General features: G+C 40.1%; 1 protein-coding gene across 1 annotated transcript in view; it reads right to left on the bottom strand.

Moving 5' to 3' along the window:
• The window catches only part of LOC310984305 (homer protein homolog 3-like), a 46,365-nt gene that overhangs the window by 13,973 nt on the left and 18,352 nt on the right, over positions 1–14,040 (bottom strand). The window contains exons 3-5 of the mRNA XM_083969487.1: positions 12,365–12,496; positions 11,949–12,056; positions 2,381–2,517 (exon numbers count right to left, since the gene is read on the bottom strand). Of these exons, the coding sequence (XP_083825613.1) occupies positions 2,381–2,517; positions 11,949–12,056; positions 12,365–12,496 (377 nt within the window). The remainder of the gene's footprint in view (positions 1–2,380; positions 2,518–11,948; positions 12,057–12,364; positions 12,497–14,040) is intronic.

The raw sequence follows: 14,040 nt of genomic DNA, 5'->3' as shown, positions 1-14,040 counted from the left end.
CAACCGTAAAAACTACTCACCATAGCAACAGGAGGGAAAAGACTGCATAGATAGGCTCATAACAATCATACAGTAAAATCAGTGGGATAATGGGATGTAAAGCAGCCACGACTTTTTTTTTTTTTTGCTTCCTGTTATCAGATGGAGGGTTGAGTGATCAATAATGGAAATGCTAATGACAATAATTATGAGTAGCTAAATTCAGCACAAGTCGAGCCTGGCTAGCCTGTAGGCACTGACTGACATACGCCCACCCACACACCCACACACCCACACACACATGCACACACCCACGCACATGTGCAATATCAAAACCTTGGGCCATGACTCAGGCAGCAAGAGCTTGAAAATGGCTTTGGACAGTTTCCTCTTCTACTTTAAGCATGTGACACAAACACAAACACACCGCCGCTGCAGCAGCACAGGGGGTGTGAGCGTCCACCTGTTGCTCGGGTTTCCAGGCAGACTAACATGTTGTGCTTTGTGGTGAAAAAGCTTTTAAAATCTCTGACTCACTGCTGCTTTTCTACTTAATCGTAGCTGTTCTGTTCCTTAGGAGGTTAAAGTAACGTCTTTGTTTCACAACACTTTAACACCTCTGCGATGTTTGCTGACAAAAAAACAGAGGGTAAAGGAGCACAGCCTTACAAGTGTACGTCGTTATCCTTCGAGTCAAATCACTGCTGTTAAGGGAGCCGTCTCTTGTATGACTCAAACTTTGAATCCTCTGGACCAGTTGTAGCCACTCTTGTCCCTGAAGACGATATACCCACAAATATTTTCCATCCACCCTCACTCCTTTCTCACCCAACATACATTTACAATACTAGTTATTCATCTTATACTGTGTATCTGGGTTGTAATCATGGATATAGGATCCTTCTTCTGTATCTCTTTCCAAGGTTTCTTTTCTTTAAAGATTCCCTTATTTCCTTACATGAACCCGGTAACCGGATTGAAATGTCCTAATGAGTTCCTGATGGTGAAGAGAAGTGGTAAAACAAGGAAAGATGGAAAATATGCATGAGTTCCTGATCACGAGTGGGAACAAACTACCCTGGATCGCAAACTTGACAAGTTCCTCCAGAGCCCTAGAAGAAATGAGTAACACTGCCCCTGATGAGATGACTAAATGCTTTTCCATGTGTCAACTTGTAATATTTAGCTCTGAATTCACTCCCTGTGTGGAAAGTGGCCATATGGGTTCAGAATTAAATCTCCAGGTAGAGAGAGAGATGAGATGTGACGCTCTGCTCTGACGCAGGAACTCGTTTTCATGTTCGTTTTCAAGAGGGATGTCTCAAAAACCTGTGAACAGCTTTCAGTGAAAGTGGCTGAATGTAAATGCTGTTTAAATACCACAATTAAATGACTTGTAGTCGTCATCTCCTCTCCTCCTCTGGCAGAGAACAGGAATTAAGCCGTTTGACTGACTACTGTTCACTGAGCAGAGCGCAGCATGCTCTGGGCTTTTACATCTGCTCATGTATCCAAGCTGAGGTTTAAACACTGGATTACAACTTGTGTCGTAAACTTTCCAAACCCAAATGAATACAATTTTCATCCCAGTACTCCCACACACACACATGCTGCTCTCTCTCTTCTTCACTCTAATGTGTGTTTTATGTCTATGTGTTTTGGGCATTATTGCTGTGGATTGTTTTTGCTGCGAGCCAAATACTCCTCGATAAACATCAGCGGTTCTGAGATTCTTTCTATTATTGATTCTTTTTTTTCCTTCTTAAACAAATACAGCTAAAAATAAATACATTCATGAAAAATGTATTATAACGTGTTGTCAAATAAAATACATTTACACCACAAGGAAGAGTGGAGAAAGTGTTAGCTTCAAAGGGAAAATAAAGCTACACAATGGAGCACAATAACAGCAATAATGCAGATTATATACAATGCAACAATCTGGATCCATGTGCTACAAGAGATAAATAAAAACTGAAAAGTCACTGTAAGTGTTACTGAGCCTTTTTTCTATAATTATTTTGGGGTATATTTTAGGCCTTTATTTGATAGCATCAGTGAAGCAAAACATAAAATGAGGGTAGATCCAGGGAAATGCTGCTCAGGGCACTGGCGCTATGTGCATGCTAAACGTTCAACTATCAGGTCACCCCGTTCTTTTGTAATCTGACGATGTGGATGTGATCTGACCACTGCATGGATGTTATTGGTTATTAACAGAGACAAATTACAAATTCTGAAAGCAAAATTGAAAAAGGGAATTGTTTGAAATGTAAAAAGTACTTATTGGATGTAAAATACAAGAAGTGTTTATCGTGGTTTGTCAAAACCAGACTCTGGTGCACACAGGAGTAAAAGGCGAAAACGTCTTGTTGAATGACAAAAAAATGATCATCGTTACCCTTCAGACAGCATCTTCTTGACTCGCTCCTTCTCTGCTGTCAACTCCACTTCAGCGCTCTTACTGCGGAACAGCTTTTCCTCACCCGGCCCATTAACCGTCAGCAGCGGCGGAGAATGACGCTCCTCCGACAGCTCCTGGATCAAATAACACATGACCCCAACAACACAAACATGACATGAGCTCTGCGGTAGAGATAAAAGCTGCTCTGTAACATGGCATCTGCTTCATTCAACATGTATAATATATAATGAGGGCTTCTTGGAAACCAATGAAAAGGAGAAGAGAGACGCAAAAATGAATCAATTCAAGCAAATATTTTGGTAACAGATTAATTGTCTTTGCCAATTCCAATATTCTTCAGATTTTTCAGAAGGATAAGGTGAGGATTGGATGTTTTACAAATTAACAGAATATTTGGGGGGGGGGTTCTACTATTAGTCAGACAAATAAAGTAATTTGAACTCATTAGTTTATGTATAAAACATAAAAAATTTTAGATTCACCAGCACCCTTTGTGTAGTACGTGTTAAAAACTGATTAAAGATGTGATTCTTCTCTGAGTTGTTTATGCTGACACTGTAAAATCTTTCTGATCCACACTGTAGTTTTCTTCTGTTGCGTCCGCCTATCTGTGCTGCTGCTGCTGTGCACCTTATTTTAAAAGCAAGTGCAATCACTTATTAAGACTGCTGTCGCTTTTCTACACAATTTGAACTTTTTGGACTGGCACCTGAGCGTCTCTGGAGACCTTTGGTGTGAGCACGGCACGCCTAATCTATCTATTTTCTTCTAACACCAACATCACAAAGATAACTGATTGCGGATGTGATGTTACACTTTTTGATCCAGGATTAAGCACCTTTAATTAGATCTTGGCTCAGGGGTCCAGTCAGACTTGAGCTGTTGACAGGCCCGTTAGTGTCTCTATATTCAGACCTGTCATCAGAACAAAACAGATACGGGACACAACTCCACCTGTCAGCGCTCGATATGTCCCATCTGGGCTCCTGTAAACAGGCTCCATGCAAAGTGAGCAGCTATGTGTGGAGCCCAGCTGCTTTCTCTTCACATAGTCTTAGAGATCTGACCGGACTGATTCAACAGGAAATGACTGAAGTCAAGTTCCTCTTTCTGAAGGTCAATGTGGAATTTGTGTGAGATATTACATGATATACAAACAAAAAGAAAGAAAGAAAGAAAGAAAGAAAGAAAGAAAGAAAGAAAGAAAGAAAGAAAGAAAGAAAGAAAGAAAGAAAGAAAGAAAGAAAGAAAGAAAGAAAGAAAGAAAGAACATCATAATTGAAGTTGCGCTTCATCCTTTCTTCCATCTTCTATCTCAGATCTTGTATATTGTAGCTGCATTGTAACAGACTTGTTATCTAAAGATAATCTCGTCTCAGTTCAGTCAAAGTTGATAGGATTAAGTCTGATCCACATTTGTGCCTTTTTGATGTTTGTGTTAGGTTGTGTTGCTTTTCATTATATCCTATAACTCTGACTATATTTTGTTGTCACGGCTTTGAACCAAAGTATCTGCCAAACAACTCAATTTTAACAACACACCAACTGAGGGATGATACATTCACAGTGATATGCAAAGACATGTGTGTCAATTTCTTTCTGGTTTTGATGCGAACTAGATAATTGATGAATGATCAACCTGACTGGCTCTTTGTTTGGATAACAGACTGTTTGCTTTGTGATATCATCGATACTAACACACAGTGTTGTTTAGCATTAATAATTCATTCATTTAGTCTGAAAAGTTTGGGTATAGGGCTACAAACAAAATAGTTATATCTGATAACAACAAATGTCTTCACCTTGCTCCTTGTTTATTTATTGCATGTAAACATAAAGTTATTTGTGAACAAATGTGGCTACCAGGAGATACCAAGTCGAACATTCATATAAATTCATATTTTTTGTGGGGAAAAAAAACTATTACATCTGCAACATAAAAGTCTTTGCTTTCGTTTTCCTTCTACCTCATTGACAATGTCCGACAGAATTAAAGGTTACAAAAAAACTGAATGGTGGTGATACAGTACAAGCAAAATCATTCATCTTCCTGTCAAAAAGGAGACTTTGAATAGCAGATGGCTTGATTCCAGCCTGGCACAGTCCAGACTAACCAATCTGCTTTGATATTTTTCTTCCCTGCTGCCCAGAAATGGGTCCAAGCACTGTTTTGTGAAATATTTTCCCCAGTTTGTGGTATTGTATGCGTTCAGTCTTTCACCCACCCACCCAGTCATCCTCCCCTGGTTGCCCTCTGTGTTTCAGCGTAGCAACCTGAACCTGTCAACAACCAAGTGCCTCGGTGAAGCTTTACAACCCTGCACTTACTGTAGAAAGAGCTTGTATTATTAATTCGATCTAGCTTGGGTATATTCCCCCTCGAGGACAACGGTTTATCATCTGTAGCTCCGCAGCTCTCTGTACGTCCATATAGATGGATATTTAAATAAAACACAAGAGTTAACTCCACAGTGTGGATGAGCGTCGTGTCCAGAGGAAGGAACCCGAGAGCAGGGAAGAAATCAAAGCTGAGGCAACTCCAGTCAGTCCGGCCCCCAAAGCCAACGGATCGGCTGCGCGTATCCCTGAATAATTCATACTGTGGATCATGTTTAAATCATAAATGGGATTACAAATTTACAGCAGTTATTTTTTCTGTTGTTGTTCGCTAACAGGCTGAGTAGAAACAAGGCAGAGACATTAGAGGACAAACCTGCCAAGACCAAGTAATAATAATTAGCCCGAGTTCAAAAGAACCTGCAGGGATTTCTCACTTTTAAAAGGAAATGTCTGTGTGTCGGCTTCTCTCTGGATATTTCACAATCAGTCAGTGAAGTGAGTGATCTCTGAACTTTCTCACTTTTGAGGAATCGCTGGTGAATTAAGCTGCATGGTGCTGTAACTTCTGCAGATTAAATTAGATGTTGTGTTGTAGCTTCTGCTGTTTAACAAAGCTTTTTTTCCCTCTTCCGCAGCAAACACAAGCTGCTTTCTGAAGCTAAATTTGTTCTGAAGTCAACTTTGATCAGACTCCAGATGAATTATTGAGTATGATAGTCCATGCAACGCTGAGTCTATGAACACCGCAGTCCCTGAGACAACAGAAGACGCTTGTCTTTGTATTGCTTTTTGATTGTGGGTTGAAGGGTGTGTGTGTGTGTGTGTTTTCAACGCACCTGGGAGAGCTGAGGGAGGAAATGTGTCCCATGATGCATCAGGCAGACGGAGAAGGTAGGGGGAGATTGAGGAGAAAGAGGGAAGAAAAAGAATTATTAGACAACTAAAACCAATATTTGCACTATTATTACTAGCACTATTATTATTTCTTCTACATCTATTCTCTTTCCAGGCCATAAGAGCTTTAAAGTTTTCTTTGTTTCTGAACAAGAACTAATGGATTTTATGTCTCTCATTTGTTTTGGCTCAGAAAAGAGAAGGGTAATCAGCTGGAGCAGCAACTGCAACAACTGAATGCTAAACAAGCCCGTGAGTCCCGCCCACACTGTCTGAGTGACAGGTGATCCCCGGGACACTGTGAGCACTTAGTCACAGAGATGGAGATGGAACAAATTTGTTCTTTTATTTCATCACCAACAAAGTAAAGTATAATTAAAATGCAAGAAAAAAAAACATCCATTTTAACAAACTTCTCGGGTGTCGTGTAATTTATTGTAATCAATGGGATCCCAGATACTTTGAATACTAAACTGCCTGCCTAAGAGCTTTCATGATGATGTCACTGCACTGCACTGTTCTTCTTCAGCACATCTACACTGTTTACTTATTTATCCCGGCTTCAGTCCATTTGCTTTTCCTTAGCTTTATAAAGCTCCTGTTTCGACGCTCCTGTTTCATTGAGACCACAAACCTGCTTTATTTATTCATGTGTCCATGCATCAGAGGCACATGCTTAGGCTTCCTGTATTCCCCACTACACACACACACAGGGTGGTTTTAATGCCAAGTATGTAGTTTAAAATATTGATGAGTGGCATTCCTCTGCCTCTGCATAGATAGACACCATATAGGGGAGGAGATGTGGAGGGGAAACAGCTCCAATCAGCAGACACAAACAAGTGACAGCTGTTACCTGTCAGAGGAGGAAAACAGCGCCTGAATCCCGCTGCGCTCACACTGACGTTCAGCTGACGGTTTTTTAACAAGACGTTTTTTTTTTTTTTTTTTAAGGCCTTTATTCACCCTCACTGTGTAGCCCCGTGGTTCCTGACCTTTTACTTCACTTACTGTGACAGATGCCACCACCCGGTCAGATAAGCTCAAATGCCTCTTCATTTACACCACACACACCATGTTCCCAGAGCGTTGATTTTAAACAGGACGGGACGTCATTTAAAATTTGTCCTTCTGCAATTTACATCAGTAGGAGTCAGCTGCACTTGTCAACCTTTTATCCATCACTTTAAGAAAACTATTTTAACTCGTCTTGTCAGTTGCTCACTTTTTTTTTTTTTTCAGATGCTCTCAAACACAGCATTTAGTGAGGATCTCCCCAGCTTTTACCCTCTCCTTCTCCTTCTTTAAAGCCCCTGTACGAAGCTTTTAACTGGATACACAAAGGTCTCTGGTTTCTGCTGATGTGTCTCTGTTACCTACAACAGCAAATGAGCCCACCAGTGTGAAGATGCGCTATTTCTAAGTAGTCTAATTCTATACCTCTGGAAGGCATGGTCGGGTCGGACCACTGACGAAACGACACGAATAGATACATTACGCTGCTAAAAAAGAAAAAGAAAAAAAAGAAGCAAGTCCCGTCTTCTTTCCGACGTTTCCAAAACAAATCTACACGCACCGGCCAGACAAACGTCTTCATGACAGTGGGAAATGCAGACTTCATTCCGCCGCTTTCGTCCACAGGGGCCGCCAAAATCAACACTAAATGAAAAGTCTGTACCGGGGCTTTAATGGTTAATGTGACAATAAACACACTGAAGGTGATATTTGTGTTGTTAATTTCTCAACTTAAATTATTTAAATTAGCTGAATCTTTCCTTTAACCTGCCAACCAGCCTGTGTTGGTCACTTCAGCAGGATGTGGTGGAGATTTCAATTATAATGGCTGTGTTCATTTTTTTAAAATTTTGTTTGTAAGAAGTAATTTCTCTGCCGTGTATCTGTTCTTATCTCCCTGTAACAGACTGTGGCTGCAGAGTTTTCTGATCCCTCTCCCTGTCTGCGCGAGTCACCCTAATGTCTGTGATCACATTTTATTGGAAGGAATTACAACTGAATTTTTTATTTCAGATCCACAAACACAAGATGTTTTAGAAAATATTCTTTTGGCAGTTTCATGGGGGAGGGCTTCACCACTCACATACTCGCCTACTGTCCTTGCTGGTGCATATAAATAAATAATTTGAGCAGAGGCAGAAGAAACAAGAAAAACACAACTGTTATGGCCCTGTAGGTGTATCCTCTTTATCTTTCCTAATACTTTAACATGTTCATGACTATTTATCCTCTTTAATCTTGAGAATAATTGTTTAAACCATGTTACAGGGCTTGTGTGTGTTTTACAATATGAAAAGGCACTAATCCTAAAAGGGTTATGTGTTCACCAGAGGGCACCATTATTGCTATGCTTTTATTTTTCCACAAATCACTTTATTATCTTTGCACTTGTCAATTTCACAATGTTGTCTGTGTTGCTGTCTGTTTATCATTCCTCATTTCTATCTCACCGACTCCACCATCTCCTCCTCCATCTTATCTCTGAGCTCTGCAAATATGCCTGAAAGCCGAGGCTTTACTGCATGAAGATCCCCTGCTGCCAGCCAACATATCACACTTAGAATATGTGCTCTGTAAAGCCCGAGGCTGCATAGATACAGCTCTGCAACACTGTGCATTGGTTACCGACCAGGGCCGTTACTGACCAGCTGGAGGTGACGCAAACTCCGCTGATCCACTGGCTGAGGGAGGAAATAAGAGCAGGACACGATGCTGCAGCTTCTCTCCAGCAGCACTGTGCATCAGCATTTACTCTGTTTGTTAGTTTATCATGATATAAGGACGGTTTTTCACATCATGAAGGAACATTATTTTGATGAACAGCTCCATATTTAAAACTCTAAATCTTCCCTGTTTTTGTTTTTATCATCAATATTTCTGAGAGTTTGTAGAAAGATTTAAAACACACACACACAAACCCACACACACCACACACTTTGGTATATAAAAACCACATAGAGCCCTTAACAGGCATTACAGCCACTTTGGACCTCATCAATACTTCATCCGCAAAGCACCATCATGTACTCACCCGCCATAACAGCTTTGATTGGGTTATATTTCTAACATTACATGGGTTGAGCTACTCGGCAGCGAGGTGTTTTACAGCGTGCAGGGGCGAGTCAGAAGTGGGAAGATGTGATAATAACCACAACAACCGCTCGACAACACCTCTGTGTTTACTGCGCGACACAAAATCAATGCCTGCCGTCTTATAGAGAAATGGGTACAGGCTGCACGGCAGCATCTGACCTTGTCTGACTTTTATTTCTTTTCTTCACGCGCTGAACGCTCATCAAGCTCTCTGGTTGCCACGCCGACAGGATGCAACACCTCTGCCTGCTGCCCTGTCACTGACCCCTGACCTCTGACCTCCAACTAAGCACATTAGGTAACTTAATACTCCTCTTCTACTGTACTTTTTACTGAACTACATGAATTTCACAGCTTTACTTACTAATTACATCGAATATTAAGGTTTTAAAACTTCATATCAACTCAAACTTAAATTATGGTCATTTGTTTAAAATAGCTGCCAGGTAACACTTTATAATAAGTACACACTATTAAGCATTAGTTAAGCATTAAATACTGAATTCATCATTTATAACACATGAATACTCATTAGTATGTAGTTTATAAACAGTTAAACATGTTTTACTCATCATTGATAAGCACTAACTGTATTCACAAACTACATACTAATGAGTATTCATGCGTTATAAATGAAGAATTCAGTATTTATTAATGCGTAAGGCTTAATAGTGTATACTTATTATAAGGTGTTACCTAGCTGCCTCTCCACAAACAACAACATAAACATTAACTGACCATTTACATGTCATAATTTAATAAATACGTTCATTCTGCTGCTGATAATAACTGTTATTCAGCAACTATGGACTCTAGTAAAGTAAGTAAGTTCTTCTGCCACCGGTGTGCGACATGCAGGGGCATGAAATTCATTTTGCACATGTAAAACTAGAGTCACAACATCAGCACAGCGACGTGTGCGAAACAGGATCATCTGCTTTCAATCCGTTCTTCTGTTTGACACATGTTCTACTTCTTTTCTTTTTGTCCTTTATGCCTTTTCTTGATGGTTTTCTTTTTGCATTCGCTCTATTATAAAGCACTTTGTTACAATTATGATTTTTTTTTTATATAAAAGTGTCTGCTTGCTTAAAATACACAGTTTTTGACAGTGATGTTGAAGGTTGTTTTTTGTGTGTGTAATACTGATCTCCCTTCTCTGATCATTTCCTGTCTTAATGTATCACTGTCCCGTCAGGACAGATTGCAAAGTAAGCGTTAGTCCACTACAGCGACAGCCAAAAACAGAGTCATTGATCAATGTCAAATACACTAATGCAATACAAAACCGAACAACAGGATTTCACTTATTTTGAGCTATAAGTGCAAAAAGACACACAATACTAACGATGGAATATGGTTATGGGAAAAGTACTGATCAATCTGACCTTTGACCTTCCACTCTCAGCTCTCGCTCAGCTTCAGCATCAATACTCTGAGAAAACCGATACAAGCCCTGTGGCGTTGCGAAAAAAACATATTTAATAAAAAAAAAAAAAGTTTTATTGTTAAATGTCAGCCAGACTGAAAAAATATTGTTCAATTTCTGCTCTGGGCTTCTTGCGCTGTTGACCTTCATGGTAATGATGCTTGTTTTTTTGTGGCGCCAACCGATGTTTTCTCTCGCCAGCGCGAAATAAACAGACAAGACAAACGATGGTCTCTTATCGGCCGGTCTCACAGAGGAGGTCGAGGGTGACGGCGTGACTCTGCAGTCTCTCAGACCTGCTGAGTGGCTCTTTGTTAAGACTTATGCACACGCAGAGAAAAAAAAAAAAAAACATTAACAAGCACTTTACTCTGTTTTAAATCTATGTCTCCATGACAACTAAGCTGAAAAACTACTTGGGAAGAACGAACTGATAAACACGACTGGCAGAGCAGCTGTGTGGTGACGTTGTGTCCTTCATGATGTTTGTATAATTGAATCACAGTCACATCCTGGTGTGTTAGTAGTGGTTGTGTTGTCGTGGTCGATGCTGTAAATGTCAGAGTCGCCCCGGTGAATATCGCTCTGTTGTTGCTTTGTACCTACTCTACTTGTGATGTCGTTACTGTGCACACTTTTTTTCTGTGTGAGAGAGAAAAACAGGTGAAGTACTAAAAAAAGTTTCTACTGCAGTTCTCTGCGCTTCACTCCTCCAACTGCACCTCAGAGTTTTCAGGTCCACCAAGAAATCACAGACGCTGGCAGAATAAAAGCTGGCCATTGTCCTCTCGGCAGCAGCAGCCAGATTCCCCTCAATTATAGATGAATCAGCTCCTCCTCCCATCCTCCTCCCTCCCATCTCCCCATCCCTCATTCTTCTTTGTCTCAGTCCTGGCCATTATTGCCCCTCCAAACACCTTCAACGCCGGCGTCTCTCTCATTCTCCATTTGTCATGCATGAAATCTTTTAATGGAGTTAACCAATGGGAGAAATAATGGAGCAGTCAGATGGGGATCCATCTAATTCCTCATGGTTCTGTATACGTTTAAAATAGAAACACAGTCACTGAGTTCACTGTCATATTACGTTATATTTAAACTTTATCATGTCACAGTTTCACCTAAATTCAACACAAACCTGTTGTCCACTCGTATCAAAGATCAAATCCAGACAATCTGGGAGTTTCGTCTTTTTTGTGTGTAAAATAACTTTTCAGGTCTGATACTTGCACTGAAAACTTTTCAGATAAGTTTTGTAATAAAGTACCAGTGGCGTTTAAAACTAAGAAATAAGAAAAAAAAAATCAACAATTTGTCTGTTCAGACACAATGTCCCAGTTACTCAGGATAATCCACAGGTCCCTTTGGGGACAGTCTTTTTGTATTTTTGTCTCCCCTCTGGGAGAAAATAGTTCCCAATTCAACTCAACTCAACTTCTCTGACTTCCAGACCAGCAAATGAAAAAGTTTTCATGAGGTGACTTCTTGTTATGCTACAAAACTACTAATAAATTAGCATTAAAAAATATATATTACTCTGCGAATGTTTCCTTATTACTCACTTATTTTGTCTGATTAGCTCCTGGCATTTACAGAGCCTGACTGATCGACCTCTAATGTTTTTGTCAGATTAGTTATTTTAGAAAAAAAACTTTATACATTCAAGTATACAGAGTTTTCATTTTCCACCTGGGGAATCCAACCACAATAAGTGTGAAGTCATGCTTGGGTACACACATGAAAGCTTTATAAAAAGCACAGCAGTGCATTTACCTGTGGAGCTGCGATGTTGAGCGCGGGGTTGGCCAGTTCAAACCTCTCCTGGGATTTCTCTCTGGCCAGACGAGCTGCCTCCTTCACCTCTTTAAACTGCTCTGCAAACTGCAGGCCAAGGGAGAGAGGAGACAGAGGTCACACTCTGAGAGCCAAGAAAACCAGAAAACTCAACACTGCAGTAAACACACACTTGTCCAGATCTTCATTCAGTTCACTACAGAGGAGAATCAGGAAGTTTAGTTCACTATGTCGGTATTGTGACTTCTGACCCATCTAAATATTTGTTTATACGTCAAGTTATCAAGTTAATTAAACAAATTCTGCTGTTATATATATATATATATATATATATATATATATATATATATATATATATATATATATATGTAATATGGATTGTGGGTGATGTTTACCTGCTGTAGCTGCTGCTCGGTGGAGAAGCCCAGGCCGTACACGGTGTTGGCCCGGCTGTCCGCCCACTGGCCGAACTTCTGGGAGGTTTTGGTGAAGGTCATGTTGGGGGTGATGGTGCTGTTGATGATGGCCTGACACCGTAGAGAATAACAGAAGTGATTAATAGTCAAATTAATCAATAATTAAATCCATGACCTTGGTGTGAAAGTGGGACATTGTTTTCATAAGTGATACTAGTATTATAGTAAGTGGTATTAATAAAGATGGAGCCACAATAGAGAGGGATGTTAAACATGATGTACTGTATATTATATATTCACTACAAAACATGCATAATTAATAGCTTACATTCTTATTTTTGCCTTTTATTAATTTGTTTCCTTCAACCATATTTCCTCTTTAGGTTCTCAAGTTAAACACCTACAAAGCTGCAGCAGCTGTGATGAAGGTGTTCTGCCTCTGACTCTGTCATAACCAGCTGCTGTGCTGCACTACTTCACACTATAAAAAACAGTCCTGTTTTTAAAAGAAGGTAATTTTCAAGGACAAGTAATTCACAATATACAAAGCCAGTGAGGAACAACATTAATAACTCCAGTCGCCTTTGAATGCCACATTCATTACAGAGCATTGTTATTTTTCTTACACAAGTACTTGACCAGAATATGTTGATTTTCATCAGGTTATCAATAGGCTAATAACTCCTCACTGTGCAGCACTTGCTACAGCAAACAGGCTGATGGTGAAGCCTTTTTAATTTTTTTTAATTTTTTTTAATTAATGCTCATTAGCAATGCTAAATACTGGGCGCTTCAGTGAGGACCTGATTGTAACAGCGCCATGCGAATTATGCAGTCGTCAGAGTCTGGAGCTTGTGTTGTCGTGGGTAAATAGTCATCATGGAGATCTACAGGCAAATGTGCTGCGTGCAGATAAGGGCTAAAGACCCCACCACAGACACAGAGAGAGCGCTAAGTGAAAAAGCTTGTTGTGGTGTGCGGTGATCTGTTCAGAAACAGATCATCAGTCTGATAAGGAGGATTTATTGCCAAATATAGATTTCCTCAGTGTCTTTTCCAAAAGCCTCTAATCTCAGTACAATACGTTGGCGCACTTGGCTGATAACAACAAAGAGAAGAGAGTTTCGTTTTGGCGCTAAGAAGATATCTCGTTAGTTGCCTGCGACTCCCAGATGCTTCGGTGCTGCTGTGGATGTGGATGCAGCATCACCGATGTGGATGTGTTAGAAATATTCTGCTGACAACCTGCACGGTCCAACGCAAACACAGCAAAACTGATCCATCTCCATTTATCTCAGGAGGTTCAGGATAGGATGCACAGGGGAGGTTACATCAAATGTGAACTCAGGAGAACATGATACTACTCAACTGAAGGGCCCAAACAATAATATAATACAAAATACCATATGGAAAAATACAGCTGAGTTCAACAAGATACAGTATGTACAGTACAGTACTGCAGAGGTAATACTCCTTCAGTCTATGCAAAAAACAAAAGAAACAGCTTGATGAGGAAATTTAAAGCTTGCTTGATACACAAATGTGAAAAATGTGGGTCTACAAATGATAATTGATATTTCTGCTCTAAAAAGAATCTCAGCAGAATTTCCGGCTTTGTGCGTCTTGACCTGAAAATGTCACCTGCTAAAAGATAT

The sequence above is a fragment of the Trachurus trachurus genome (genome assembly GCF_905171665.1).
Source record: "Trachurus trachurus genome assembly, chromosome: 4".
In the NCBI taxonomy this organism is placed as follows: domain Eukaryota; kingdom Metazoa; phylum Chordata; class Actinopteri; order Carangiformes; family Carangidae; genus Trachurus; species Trachurus trachurus.
This window is presented reverse-complemented; position numbering and strand designations above follow the sequence as displayed.